The following is a 14887-nucleotide window of genomic DNA, read 5'->3' on the forward strand; positions in this document are numbered from 1 at the left end:
TCAGGGGTATGATACTGAGATGGTGCAAACCCAACCCTGCTGGGAGGACGGCTGCATTTAACTGTGCAAAGGAGAATGGGTTATGCTCTTTATACAGAATCCCAGAATCCCAGAATCATCTTGGTTGGAAAAGCCCTCGAAGCTCCTCCAGTCCAACCATGAACCTCATCCTGACCGTTCCCAACTCCACCAGATCCCTCAGCGCTGGGTCAGCCCGACTCTTCAACCCCTCCAGGGATGGGGACTCCCCCCCTGCCCTGGGCAGCCCATTCCAACGCCCAACAACCCCTTCTGCAAAGAAATCCTTCCTAAGAGCCAGTCTGACCCTGCCCTGGCGCAGCTTGAGGCCATTCCCTCTTGGCCTGGCGCTGGTTCCTTGGCTCAAGAGACTCATCTCCATCTCTCTGCAACCTCCTTTCAGGTTTTTTACATAACTGCAGTTTTTACATAACTGCAAATCCCAAACAGGAGCTATGTCTTATTAATGAGTCTCTAATTTACATGATTCTGTTTACATTAGAAGAAAACTCTCATTTGGGGGGCGCAGACAGTTACCTGCTGTTTCACAGTTGCAATTATACTACATGTGGCAACTCTGGGGTTCGTAACAGCGACACAGAGAGCTTTCCCTGAGAAGAGGAGCACACACTCACACACACGCATATGTGGATGCACACACTCGTTTTGGCTCGGAAGAAGCCATTCCCCCCAGCTGAGCCCTGCCACAGTCCCCGCTGGCTCTGGCAGCTCCCAGCACACGAGCCGGCAGCTGCCAGCAGCCTGTCAGCCCTTCTCCTTCCTCCCAGCCTGGCTCGGATTCAGCGCTGGCAATGTGGCCTCTCGGGTGGTTTTTAGCCCCCAGCCTGTTTGCTGCTGCTCAGTTTGGGCCGCGCATGCTGTGCCTCAATTAGACAAAACGATACGTCAGGGTCAAAGCTTAGAAATGTTGGCTTTCCTTCACTTGCAGATTAATTTCCTATTTTCTGGCTTTCCTCCACGGCCATAAGGACTGGAAATTTTGTCGTCAGTGATAGGTGAATGTGGGAGAGAGGCAAGTCGACGTCGGCCTGTCAGCCCTGCACGGCCCCTGAGGAGCAGCTAGGCTTTGATGAGAAACAGGCCTTGGGAGAAAGATAAGAAACTGCCGAGTTGTGCCAAGGTGGCAGGGAAAGACAACGGACAGCTGCAGCACTGAGCTGTGGAAAAGCCCGGGCCCACCAGTGATGCGAGGAGGAGGGCTGAGCGCCGCACCGGGCCTTGAGCCTTGTAGCCCGCTGTTGGCGTGACTCGGTCAGGCCAGGCCAGCCCTCCCGTGCGCTCAAGATGTCGGCGCAGGCCCAGATGCGCGCCATGCTGGACCAGCTCATGGGCACGTCCCGGGACGGTGACACAACCTGTCAGTGAATCAAATTCAGTGATGAGAGAGTGTGCAAGAGCCATCTTCTCAACTGCTGCCCTCATGATGTGCTCTCCGGAACTAGAATGGATCTTGGAGAATGTCTGAAGGTACATGACCTGGCACTAAGGGCAGACTATGAAATAGCATCCAAAGATCAAGACTTCTTCTTTGAGCTTGATGCAATGGACCACCTGCAGTCATTTATTGCAGACTGTGACAGGAGAACAGAAGTGGCTAAGAAAAGACTAGCAGAAACCCAAGAAGAGATCAGTGCTGAAGTTGCAGCTAAAGCTGAAAGAGTTCATGAATTGAATGAAGAAATTAGGAAACTGCTAGCCAAAGTAGAACAGCTTGGAGCTGATGGGAATGTGGAAGAATCTCAAGAAGTAATGGATGAAGTGGAGAAGGCTCGGGTAAAGAAGAGAGAATAAAGAAAAAAGATGGCCCCTGCCCTGCAGAAAGAAAGAAGAACACTCTGATTCGTTATCTTGGCCATTACAACTGGTGACCCCGACGTGCGAATCCTGACGCGATTTGGGACAGAGCGAGGACCACGGAAGCCGGATGGTGGTAGCAGAGTCCAGCTGAACTTTATGATCGGCGGAGGAGAGCCGACTAGTCCGGACAAGTAACCGAAGACACCTGGAGAGAAGGTGAGCAGCTGCGGACTAAGATGGGGGCGAAAATTTCTGCAGAGAAGAAGTCTATTTTATATATTTTGATAAGAATTATGGAGAAGATGGGAATCAAATATGAGGAAAAGGTGACACATACTTTCCTTATTTAGTGCAAAAGGAATGGGGTCCCTGCTGCATCACCTTTAACTACATGGCAACTGGTAAATGAATCCCTGAAACAGTTAAAAAGTGATCGGACTGCCACGGCAGCTGCAGCCGATGCCACATCACCTAGTGAATCCGATTCTCCGAGGGATCCTATAGTTGTGGCTGAGACACCCCCAGAGAAGCCGCGAGCCCCTTCCACACGTCCCCTACCTGCCAATGAGGACTCTGATGGGGACTCTCCCAAGTCACCAGCACGCCCCAAAGCATTGAGATGTTGTGGTTGTTTAGCCCCTGCTGGGGTCTGAGACCACGCGGCCGCTACCCCTCCCCCACAAAGGGAGTGAAATACAAAGCCCCAAGACTGAAATAAGGAAAGGTTTAATACAACAATGCAATAGCAACACAACAAACAACAACAATAACAATAACAGTAATAGTGATAGCAATGAACAGAGCAAAATAGCTACGAAATACAGCAGTGAGAAGCACGATGTACAAAACCACGAGTGCACCGGGCTCCCGGAAAAATGTGACCTGCCAGGATGTGATGTCCGCATGGTATCTGAATAACCCAGCTAGAGCTCCCCCCCACTGCTGGGGAAACTTAACCCTATCCTGGTTAAACCAGGACAGATGTTTACTAACAGATTTATCTGAGGAACAGAGGGCGAGGACAGATGTTCTGAAGCCCTGCGGCAAGCTTTATACACTGGGTCTTTTGACTGTGATAATCCTTTAGACCCAGACCCTGTAGATCCTAAAAGAGAACCTGGCTTCTGTCCTCCCTTACTTGGGGATGATCCATGCGTAAAAGTGAGGCAAGAAGCCTTGGCGCAAGGGGATATGGACATGGAGAGAAAGACTGTTGCTCCTGTAATTTATGAACTGGGACGTCAGCCACGTTGGGAAGGACTTCATTTTTCTGTAAAGAACTACAGAAAAGCATTAATGAGGACGGACTTAAAAACTCCTTTACAACAGGTATACTGGAGGCAATCGCTCATGGCTGTACTCAGCATTCGCACCCCCCCACCTGCAAGCGCGGGGTTGGTGGTGCTGGCCCCAGACCTCCCCGAGCCCCCCACCCACCACGGAGCGACCGCCTGCGGCCAAGTCTGGCACCACACCCCCAGCGTGCACTCGTCCATCCCGCCTCCCCCGAACACCAAAAGCAGCAGTTTTTACAGGTGCCGACACTGTGATGTGGCATCCCTTGTCCATTCTAAAAGGACTAACTTTAAACCTTTCTGATGGTCAGTACACTGAAGGCCTTGATTTAAAAACAAAGAAGGGGGAATTCTCTGGATACACCACATAATCAACAAGCAATGGCTTTATATATTCTTAATGGTGTTTTGATGTTTGTAGTGTTTGTCATTTTATGTTGTGTGAGTAACAAGTGTAAGGGCCCCTTTGTGTGGTTGTGTGATTGTTTTGCACGTGTGAGACGCAGCCCAGCTGCAGCTGCGGAGTGCGGAGTTCTCTATAATTTAGTCGATATCGATCAGGTGTGGATCTGTGGTAAATGATAAACAGCAAACGGCTCATAGTATATGATTTATGCTTTTGGCTTTGATTTATGACTTTTCTGATTTAGCAATATTAAGAATTAAGAACTCAAGTGTTTAACCTTATTAGAAACTCCCTTGGTTTTCCCCCTTGAGTGGAGGCCAGGCTCTGGGTGGAACCCAACAGGAGGATGAAATCAGATGTTTCCACTCAAAGAAAATTGGCAGTTGTTTTGGCCTGTTGATTTAGAGGCTGGACCTGCTTGCAGGGATTTTGGATGCCTCACCTATGGATGGATGCATCGCGTAGGATTTCTGGTTGTGAGGAAGGGTACTCTAAATCCTCGCTGCAACCAGGGTTCCCCAGCAACTGCGGATCTGAATGTTAGTACCCCATTAAGTAAGTGTACTATTCTGTATTTTCCTTATTTTGTAACACTTAGTCATACGCTTTATGGCAGTGATGAGAGTGCTTGTGTGAAGAAGTGCGCTGAATCTGATTTTGTGTGCATCAGTGGTCAGTGTGTGCCTAACAGATGGCACTGTGATGGGGATCTGGACTGCGAGGATGGGTCTGACGAGAGTGCTGAACCCATATGAGAACATGCTGGGTAAATGAAATCAGCTGATTCATTATTTTGGCCGCTGCAGGTGAAAATAGAGATTTCTGCTGGCAACATGCATGGCCAGTGAGTGTGGGGAGGCTCTGCAGCCACCCCAAAGTGCCTGGGAGAGCCGTGATGTGCCAGGCCCCAGTGATGCCTGCGAGCAGTTGGTGCCTGCAAGTTGAGGCCTGTAACAATTAGTGATCCATTATACCTTGGATATTAAGAAATTCTTTCACCAAACAATGTTTAACTTTGTATTTAACAAGGCTTGAGTGATTAAAATGCACAGAGAAAATATCCTAAGCTTGAGAATAGATACATCCTGGCAGAAATGCTCAAAGAAGACGGATAAGAAAGAATATCTTGGCTGGACAACAGAGCTGGGAACCATCCACAGAGAAGAAATTGTCCTCAAAAGACTCGTGACCACAAAAGGGAAAAAGGAATAGGGGGCTAATTCCCCAAATGAACACCGACGACCACCTGAGACCCCCGCGCATGCATAGTGTAATTTTGCAACGCCAGCATTATGCAAATGTAGTAGACAGGCAGAAAGCTGGAGACTTCTTGGAAAATGTATGAATATTCATGTCTTTAAGGTATATAAAGGATGAACTTTTGTTTTAGTGTCTGCACGTCAGATGGAATGATCCCCTGTGCATCCAGTGCTGCAATAAAGAATGCCTGCCTTCTAAAACTTCAGACTAAGTTTTAGAGGGTTCTTTTGAGACTGAATTTACAGTAACACCAGCGTAGTCCAGAGTCATGCCGGCTTCTTCACTGCTGCTCTCCATAACAGCATGAAAGCAGATGGGACTCAGTTTAACCTTCCTGTAGCAACATAATCAGCTTTCACAATTCTTCTGGTGGCTGACTGACCCTCAAATACATCAGACTCAGTTGTCATCTCCCGTGAGGTCAGTGTTTTCTCCAGGCAAACACAGCAAATCTCTGTAAGAGCGATGTAAGCCGTATCACCTATAATCTTTTTATATGATTGTCCTGCTCTGGAGCTGCTCGGGCTGCCTGGAATTTGCTGTGGTGCCTCAGAGCTAGCTAACCAAAGTCCTCCCACGGGGGAATATTTGGAAGCTAAACCATCACTCTGATTTCAGATGCATTGGTGAGATCCTGAGAAGTTTCAAACCCTCCATGCTGTGGTTATTCCTGGTAAAGAAATAACAGGAGGAGACTTTTATCCCGTATGAGGTCGTTTTATCTGTTCTTCAGGGAAATAATGATGGAGGACGTTTATCTCAGAGAATGATAATTCTACTATCTAGATATCAGAAGGGAAAATCCTGCTTTTAATCATGGTTACATAGCTGAGCGTTGATAACGCAGGGTGTGGGCACGGCTGCCACTGTCCTGCGTGAAACCACTTAATGAGGTTCAAGGTTTCATGTAAAGAAAGAGCCTGCCTGCTCTGATGGCAAAAAATCACCATTCTGAATACTTTAAAGCTTTCATTAAGCACATAGGTGAAAAAAAAAAAAAAAAAAAGGAGGCAAGAATTGAAGCATTTGAAGTATGAAGTTTCATTTTAACAACATCTCTTACTGCCTTTCTAAATAGCTACAGAGTTTTTGTAAGAAAGGCTCTTTGCGGAGGTATTTTAACATGGCCATAGTCCTTTTTTGGCAGCGGAAACAAAGGTTTTATGGGCTGGAGCTCCTGTTATGCTGGGCTCTGGCCTTCTTTCCTTGAAGACAAAGCACAAAGGAGAAGAAAAGAGCAGCAAAGGCATAAAAAGCAGGTGCTGTGCCTCATGCTGCCTCTCAGGTGCAAATTCACTGCAGGAGCCACCCTTGTCAGCTATTCTGGGATCTGAAGAAATGTGTCAGCATCTGGCTGGTTGGAACACGGTTTTAATCATGCTGCTGGGCTCATGATGGCTTCAGCGCTGCTACAGATGCCACCTCTTTATCTGGAGATGTGGGAGAAAGAGAAAAAATAACAATGGGAGAGGAAACAAAATGGGGGGTGGGTGGCATTGGGTACAGAAGCCCACAGGGTGAAGCCAGAGCTGGTGGGAAGCGTGGAGCTGTGTAGTCCTGCTCTTGGGTTGGGCTGGCAGAGCCACCTCTGGCTTGTGGTCCTGCGTGGCACGACGTGGCAGCTCTGGTTGTAGGGCCCTTCCCTACTGCCCCACAGGCTCACTCCTTCGCCCAGCGTCAGTACCAAAGGCTGGGTCTCCCAAATCCATCCAGAGACAGAGTATCCCACTCGCCTACTCTTATGCCTGATTTCCCCACTCTAACTTTATCAGTGTCCAGACTCCTCTTATCCTTTTATACCAGAAACAACCTCAGCAGAGTCCTTTAGTGATAACAGAAGACTTAACATTGACTTACTTCCTTCTTCTTATCTTTATCTTCTGTTGATTTCTATCAGTAATTTACTGTAATAGACCAATTTAAAGGTTCATCTCCTCACACCCAAGTCAGACCTCTGGACCGGAGGATTTGTTTGTGTCTGCAGCCAAGAGAAAGGTCCCTTCAGGACACGGACTTGAGAGCTTTGAAGGGGAGACATATTAAATTGAGATTTCTAAGCCTTCTTATGATGGATCATTCCCTTCTGTATTTACAGTTTTCAAGAACATCCTTCGCTATGCTGCTTGGGTGCCCCAAACCACCTTCCCACATCTTTGCCATCCCTCCATTGCATCTTCCTCTCCCTTCCATCTCTCTTTCCACCTCCCCAGGAGCCTGTGCTGCTCACAACCCTGATGTTCTGTACCTCCTTCACGTCCAGCATCCCCTGGGCAGCAGCCCCACTGCCCATCTTCCCAAAGCCTCGCATCCCTCTGCAGTGCCTGCTGTCACTATGGCAACGTCTGCGGGATGAGGATGCTCTGTGGGATGAGGATGCTCTGCAGGATGTGGTCACCGCCGCGGCCATCTGCTCAGGGACAGGCAATTCAATTAGAACTGATGCAGCCTGGGAAGGGAAGATGGGGGTTACGATTTTCTTCCTAATGGCAATTGAACTGCTGCTGAAGCCTGTCTGGAAATGCTTCTGAACAAGCAGCTCATCTCCTGGGGTAGCACCGTTTCCATTATCCTTTCAGAGGGAACAGATGACCTGCTTGGCAGCCTTGAAGTCTGCCTCAGAGGGTGAGGGAGAGGCACAGACAGGGAGGTTTTTAGTTTATCACAGAATCCCAGAATCATCTTGGTTGGAAAGGCCCTTGAAGATCCTCCAGCCCAACCATGAACCTCACACTGACCGTTCCCAACTCCACCAGATCCCTCAGCGCTGGGTCAGCCCGACTCTTCAACCCCTCCAGGGATGGGGACTCCCCCCCCTGCCCTGGGCAGCCCATTCCAATGCCCAACAACCCCTTCTGCAAAGAAATCCTTCCTAAGAGCCAGTCTGACTCTGCCCTGGCGCAGCTTGAGGCCATTCCCTCTTGGCTTGGCGCTGGGTCCTTGGCTCAAGAGACTCATCTCCATCTCTCTGCACCCTCCTTTCAGGCAGTTGGAGAGGGTCATGAGGTCTCCCCTCAGCCTCCTCTTCTCCACACTAAACCCCCCCAGTTCCCTCAGCCGCTCCCCATCACACCTGTGCTCCAGACCCTGCACCAGCTCCGTTGCCCTTCTCTGGACACGCTCGAGTCATTCAATGGCCTTTTTGGAGTGAGGGGCCCAAAACTGAACCCAGGAATCGAGGTGCGGCCTCACCAGTGCTGAGCACAGGGGTAAGATCCCTTCCCTGTCCCTGCTGGTCATGCTATTTCTGATACAAAAAATTTTCCTCATATAGATCACCCAGGAGGCAGAGAGTGCCCGTTTAGTGGAACGGTAAGAGATATACTGCATTTTTTTTTTTTTTGCATCAAGCAAAAGGAGGGTGCCTCCACTCAGCCCACTCTTACTCCACCCTGACCCTGCTCAGGCCTCCTGAGGGCCAAGCGATGTGTGACACCGAGCCACACCCCGGGCCAGGAGCAAGACAGATCCGGGGCCGCTGAGGGAGAGACACGGCTACTGGAGAGGGTATCCGACTGGAAAAGCCGGATCCCCCGCCGCTGGCCCGCCTGAGGGAAGCAAAGCCGCTGCCCCCTCAGCCCTCTCCGCTCCCCCTCACCCTGAGGAGATGTGGGCGCGCCGCGGGGGCTGCCGGGACTTGTAGTTCCTCCCCGCCCTCCCTGTGGCCCGCGGCGGCGCTCGGACTACACTTCCCGTCATGCATTGCCACGCGGCCCGGCCGGGGGCGGGGCACGCTCCTTCCCCCGCCCCTCCCGGGGGGTGGGCAAGTCGCGATTGGCGGGGCAGCGGCGCGGGGACGGGGCTTTAGTTGTTGTCGAGCGCGCGGCCGGTGGGCGGGGCTTTGGCGCGCGCGCGGGGCGGGGCGGGGCGGCTGGCGGGGGAGGGCGCTCCCCGAGCATTGCCGGCTGAGGCGGCGATCGCCGTTACTCGCTGTAGGGACCGTCGAGCTGAGGTAAATAGCGGCCGCCGTCTCCTCTCCCCTGCGCCGGGGCACCGGCCCGCCTCTTCTCGCTCTTCCCCTCCCTCAGGCGATGCGCGGTATCGCGGCGGGCGTCGCGAAGTGAAGAAGCGAAGCCGCCACCGCCGCCGTCGTGGTTGTTCCCCCCCCCCCCCCCGCTCTCCTCCACCTTCCCACCCGCGACCCTCACAGACGGCGACATGGGCGAGTGTGGAGCCCCCGGGGACGTCAACTCCAACGTGCTCATCGCCCGCAGCACCGGCGACGCGCAGCTCGACAAGGCGGTGTGGCAGTGGCTGAGCTGGGACAAGGTGGGTGTGTGGCGGGGGACGGCGGTGGCGGGAACACCCCCACTCCCTGTGGGGGTTTCTCCCCCTCCCCGGGTTGTTTGGTTGTCACTCCCCTCGCGTATGCCATCTGCTTCCCATCCTGCCCGGTGCTGAGGGTGGCATTTGGTCCCTTCTCCCTCCCTGGGGCCCTCCGTGTGCCCTCAGCCCTGGGATCGAGGGGTGGCAGGTGCCCTTCAAAAAATAGCGATTTGGGTCAGGCCAAATCCATAAAGGCTGCTGTGACTGAGAAATTTGTCACCTGTGAGAGGGGAAAGGTGAGGCATGCGGCCATCAGGGGCTGTACCTGAGGAAGGGATGGTATGATGTCATCGTACTGGCACATGGAGTACGGCACCTGCTTCGTGTTGCTCCTGCTTCTTCAAATGAAGACAGAAACGTGTGTCTTGTGAAATCAGATTTAACGGCTTAAAATGCAGCTAGAGTCAAATAGCATAATTCTGTTTTCCTTAGCTTCCTGAATTTAACACTCTCCCCAGGAAAGAAACAGGTTCCAGAGGTCTAAGTTCTGGCACGCACCTTTCTTCTTCAGCTCCGACGGGGTGTCATGAGGATGACAGGCTTGTTGTGCTCTGATCAAGCCATCCAAAGCAAGTTTAGGGCCATAATAATAATATGGTATTGGAGGTTATTTTGCTTAACTCATTGTGGAAAGGGAGGGTTAATTTTTTGTCATCTGGTTTGTCCAAACATCATGGTCTGTGCTTTAAAAAATATCTTGGAGATGGGGGAGGGTAAACTACCAGTGCGTCAGTGGTTTAGGTTTCTGTCTGTGGCTTCTTTTTCCTTTTTTTTTTTTTTTTTTTCCCCTCTTTAATGAGAGTGATAGTCAATGTGTTTATATTGCTTCCTCTTTTAGTTTCATTCTGTCAGGATCAAAAGCAGGAGGGCTACAAGTAGATTCTATGTGGTGGCCCTTAGATGAGCTTTCTGCTACTTGGAAATATGCTCTCTTCTTTCATTTTTGCAGGATTTAACACTTGCCATCTGTGCGTTCTGCGCTCAGTGCTGCTGTTGTGAAAATATCTGGGAATAGTGGCATGGGGGAGGGAAGGAGTGGAAAAGGGAAATAGCATTCCTGATAATACACTCGATATAACCCAGATCGAATTCTAATAAATATGGTTTCTGGTTAGTGTATTGAAAGGTGTTTTGGGTTTTTTTTGTTTGGTTTTTTTTTTTTAAGGTTAATATATATTTATCCTAAAAAGTATGAAGTAGGAGAACTTACACTTTTTAATGTTAAGGTTTCTGGGGAAAAGTATTTTGATTAAAACCAGGAATAGTGAAATATTCCTGATTCTGTAGCTCCTTCTAAGGCTGAAATTAAGCAATACAATACAAACTGAAGAGTCAGTTTGATTGTACCCATTTATCTTGCTTCCCTAGGTGATAATCATGACCCTTTCTACAAGGCTGCTTGAACTTACTGCTTGGAGAGATTTCAAAGAGAGTTCCTGTGCATTTTGAAAACTCAAAATCGCCTGGAGAAGGCGGACTGGGTGCTCCTGCAGGAGTGGGGGCTGCGTGACAGGGGACGTGGGTGGTGAAACTAGCAAATACAGCATGAGGAGGGATTATTTGTCTGATGCCCTTGTATTTCACCCCAAAGCTAGGAAATACGAGGTCTCTGTGGGTTTGCTGCTTATCAAACAGCTTCCCTGGCCGTAGGGACTTTTACTGCCTCTGATCAAGGGAAAAAAAAAAAAAAATCTATGCACTACATTCACAGCTGTGTTTAGCTGTGGGGAGCTTTTGTCCTCTAACTTAATTGAGAATTACTTGCTGTAATTAATTCTTAGAGCTGTGCTATTCATCCTTTTCGATTTGGGTATACGTGCTAACCTCTTCTAAAACTGTAACTGATTACAGGCTGGGGTGTGGGTTGGTGGAGAAAACCTGACCATATGATAATCTTTCTGCTTTCCTCTCTCAGCAGTTTCGTGCATCTTCATTAATGCTTCTAGCAACTCTCTTAAAGGAAGCTCGCTAACTAAATCTTCCTCCTTTCCCATTCTCTCTCCTGAATTGCTGTGTGTTTACTTTTTGTCTTTGAGACAGGCTTGGAGGCACAAGGCACCCACCTTTTGTTTGGTCCTCACTGGTAAACTATGTGAACAATTAGTCACTGTTCTAGATTCTTCTCCCTTTAATTCATCTTCATCCACTCTATAACTTTTTTATTGTACTTCCACATCTGCCTTGAGTCTCCTAAAGGAGTCTGGCATGTGTCAAAAGCTGTGTCAGAGCAGTTGTCTCCAAGAAAACAGCTTCATTTTAGAGCAAATGTTAGAATTTTGGACCTTGGTTGTAGCAGTGATTTTATGTGCTTGTCTTAGGTGGCTTTATAGAGTGGCAAGAATGTGCTACGCAGAGAGTGGCATGAAAATGAGGTGTGGTCAGTGCAGTAGTTGTGTGTTTGTTGTACCTGGCAGCAGAGGAGGTTTCAGTGTAAGTCTGAGGGTCAGATACTGGCTCAGCAGCTGGTGGGAGAGAACAATATGATTAAGATCCTGATCTACTTAATGAAAAAAGCCTGGTCCCAAAGAAACATTCACAACTTTACCTGAAAGAGTAAGTAAGAGGTGCCTTCTTGCCTTCACTCATTAAGTCCTCACTCTGTAAAAATGAAGCCTAAGCTCAAGCTGTTGACTGCTGATTTATTAATTAGCCCTGTAGGATCGCTGACAAGACTCCTGTTCCCGGGCATGCTCAGTGTGGTGTAGCTTTCCCCATCTTCAATAAAGATATGGCAGAGTGTTTGTACACAGACTGTTCCTGGGCGGTGATTGTTGTGGTGGAGTGCACCTGGGAGATTGGGATGTTTTGTGGTTATCACAAAGACACTGTTAGAACATCATATGGAGGGGAAAAACTTCAATTAGTTCTCCAGGGGCTGTTTGTGCAGGCCCCTTTCACTGTACTCTCATTTTATTTTACTAATTCATGGACTCATTGTCAGTGCACAAATGTAGCATGGATAGCTTCCTACTTGCTAACAAGTTGGCTTGATGGTTTTAGGGCTTTTTTTGGAGTTCCCCTCAGTGTTCTTTTAATTTTTGTGATTTTAAGATGCATTTCAAGAGGAATTGGACTTGGTAGTTAAAGAACAGTAACTCCTGTCATTCAACTTGTAATATTTTTTCTTATTAAGACTTTTAAGTGAATATTTAATAACAACAATGGGAAAACAAAGTCTAGGAATTGGCCACAAGTGAGAAGAGAAATTCTTCCAATTTACATGTATGTGTTGCAAGCTGTAACATTAAAACATGAAGATAAATTTGTGAATTATTGAAATAGTTGATTCTGTAGACTGGGGCACAAAACTCATGTTGGTACAACCAACACTACTGCGAATGCATAAACAACTTTGTGAAATGGGGGAAACTCTGCAATAACACAAGTACTGTGTTTTAGTGCCTGTTCTAAGACATTAACCTATATGAAGTCCATCAGGATAGTCTTGAAATTTATACTTCATGTCATTACTCTCTGTATTGATAAATAAGCTATATTGCTGTTGTCATGGAGATGGGAAAGGGTATCGCAGTTCTGTGTTTACACACTAACTTTCAGATCTCAAAATAACATTTGAGCATTAACACTTGCTTTGTATAACTTGGAATTTCCCTGTGTTAGTTTCCTCTGAGTTCATAAATGTAAGTATTTTGTATGATGTAGGATCTCTTGTGGATTTCCTAACTGCTGGTCTACACATACTTGGGTGGTCTAATGATTTTTAAATGTTTTGAGAAATGGATGGGTTTTATTCTGCATCAGATGATAATGAGAGAATTGCAGAAAGGAGGTAGTCCAACCCCTCCTCGTTGCTTCCCCCTCGCTACCCCCCTGAGCTGGCACCATGTTCATGTGCTTGGTCAGGGAATGGATCCAGGGTGGCAGGGGCAAGGGAGCGATTTGTTATTGATCACACTCACTGCAGCTGTATAAATGGTTTTTCTGACGTGAAAAAGGGGCCGGCACATTAGTGGGAACAGTCTGGGAAGGTGAGAATGGCCAACTTCAGCAGCAGTGAGCTATAAAGCATTACTACAATAAGTTTCAATCCAGTTTATTTAAAAAGACCGGTGGAAATGACTGTAAAGAAGTGGCATGTGAGGTTTTTTGTTTCTTGTTTTGTATTGGGCCAATATAAAAGGGGTGGCTTGTCTGCTGGCCTGTGCAGCTGGCTCCCAAGGAGCCCTGCAGCACCCAGCCTTGGTGCCTTCCACCCAGCAGGGTTCCTCCGGGCTCTCAGACTTATTCATAGCTACACTTTATATATGTATATTTATATCTGTGTGCATATCCCGTACATATATATACACACATATTTAAAATTGCATACATACGAGGAACCAAGGACAGCAAGGAACAACCCCAAAAGGTTACCGAAAAAGACAGCACAAGCTGGAAGAACCAGCTAGGGGGTTCATGAATTGGAAACTTTATTTTGAGGAATTTTATGTACTTAAGGTGGGTGGTGGAGAGGTTACTCTGTCTGTGGCTGTGGGGATTCTCTAGCTTGCTGGGTAGGGCTGTGGAGGGGTACAGAGATGGAGGGTGGTGAGGAGGTTACTTTTGTCCGTGGCTGTGCAGAGCTTCTAGCTACCTGTAGGACAATGAGATGGTGGAATACAGAGGTGGTAGGTGGTGTGGAGACCCTTTTGCCTACGGCTGTGGGGAGCTTCCAGCTGCCTGTAGGTCCTTGGTGGGGTGTGGAGGTGGTGTGTGGTAGGATTCAGAGATGGTTGGTGGTGTGGTGCTGCCTTTGTCCATGACTGATGAGCTTCCAGCTGCCTGTAAGACCGTAATGGGGTGTGGAGATGGAGGGTGGTACAGAAATCCTTTTGTCCTCAGCTGTGGGGAGCTTTCAGCTGTCTGTAGGCCCATGATGGGTTATGGAGAAGGTGATGGGGTACGTAGGTGTTTGGTGGTGCAGTGCTGCCCTTGTCCTCAGCTGTGGGGAGCTTCCAGCTGCTTGTAGGATCATGACAGGGTTTGGAAAATGTGGGTGGATGGGTTTGGAGATGGTGGGTGGTGCAGAGATCCTTTCATCCTCAGCTGTGGGGAGCTTCCAGTAAGTCCATGATGCAGTACAGATTGGGTCTGTGTGTGCTTCCTTATCCTTAAGTCAGTGTCCTTGTAGAAAGGTGCAGAGCTCTCTGGCTGAGTAGCAGGGGCTCTGGGATGGTTATGTCTGTATCCAGGGCTGCAGCTGTCAGAGGGGAGAATCAACAACCAAAGCAGTCGCCTTCCATCACTTCAGACCTCCCCTGCCTCCCTGCCCAGGGCTCTCTCAGCCTCCTGCCAAGGCTGTCCATCCCATGGCTCCCTGATGGCCAGGAGTCACCCCTCCTAGGCCAACCGTGCCACCCACCCTGCAGTGACATGGGCTACCACCAGTGTTCTGGCCACTGTGTCACTAGTGATGGTGCCAGGAGCTCGTGTGGGGCCCAGCCCACAGCTCATCTGGGTAGAAGGATGGGGAGCTCCCTCTGCCCATGGCTGTGAGGAGCTTCCAGCTCCTGGCATGGCTGATGGGATGTGGGCAGGATACTTCTCTCTGGAGGGAGAGGACAGGAGTGTGCTGTGATCTGGTCCCATCCCTCTCTGGGTGTCCAGCTGTGATGCACAGGAGAAGCAACAAAGGAGGAACAGCCACCCTGCCCTCCCCTGCCTGGCACAGCCCATCTGGGGCTGGCTGTGTCACCAACTCCCCTGTGATATGGGCCACCACCAATGTTCCATCTGCAGTGACATAGCCAGGACATCATCAGGGCTG

At 49.1% G+C, this 14887-nt stretch overlaps 2 protein-coding genes across 5 annotated transcripts in view; both read left to right on the top strand.

Annotated features, from left to right (window-relative positions):
- The first annotated feature begins 1323 nt into the window (after nucleotides 1-1323).
- On the top strand, nucleotides 1324-1830 carry LOC141920336 (putative RNA-binding protein Luc7-like 2). Its single transcript, XM_074817044.1, is given in 1 exon segment — nucleotides 1324-1830. A coding segment is annotated over 1 exon segment (507 nt).
- A 6827-nt stretch (nucleotides 1831-8657) lies between these two features.
- PGM2L1 (phosphoglucomutase 2 like 1) overlaps nucleotides 8658-14887 on the top strand; it is a 44178-nt gene continuing 37948 nt past the window's right edge. For 2 of the 4 annotated variants that reach the window (XR_012622193.1, XM_074816579.1), the window contains exon 1: nucleotides 8664-9063. Coding sequence is in view for 2 of the 4 variants with exons in the window: in XM_074816579.1 (XP_074672680.1) it covers nucleotides 8953-9063 (111 nt within the window). In the remaining 2 variants the exon portion in view is untranslated. Of the gene's footprint in view, nucleotides 9064-14887 lie in introns of all 4 variants that reach the window. The other 2 variants (XM_074816580.1, XM_074816581.1) reach the window with 2 other exon arrangements.

Source organism: Strix aluco, chromosome 2 (assembly GCF_031877795.1).
Source record: "Strix aluco isolate bStrAlu1 chromosome 2, bStrAlu1.hap1, whole genome shotgun sequence".
Taxonomy (NCBI): domain Eukaryota; kingdom Metazoa; phylum Chordata; class Aves; order Strigiformes; family Strigidae; genus Strix; species Strix aluco.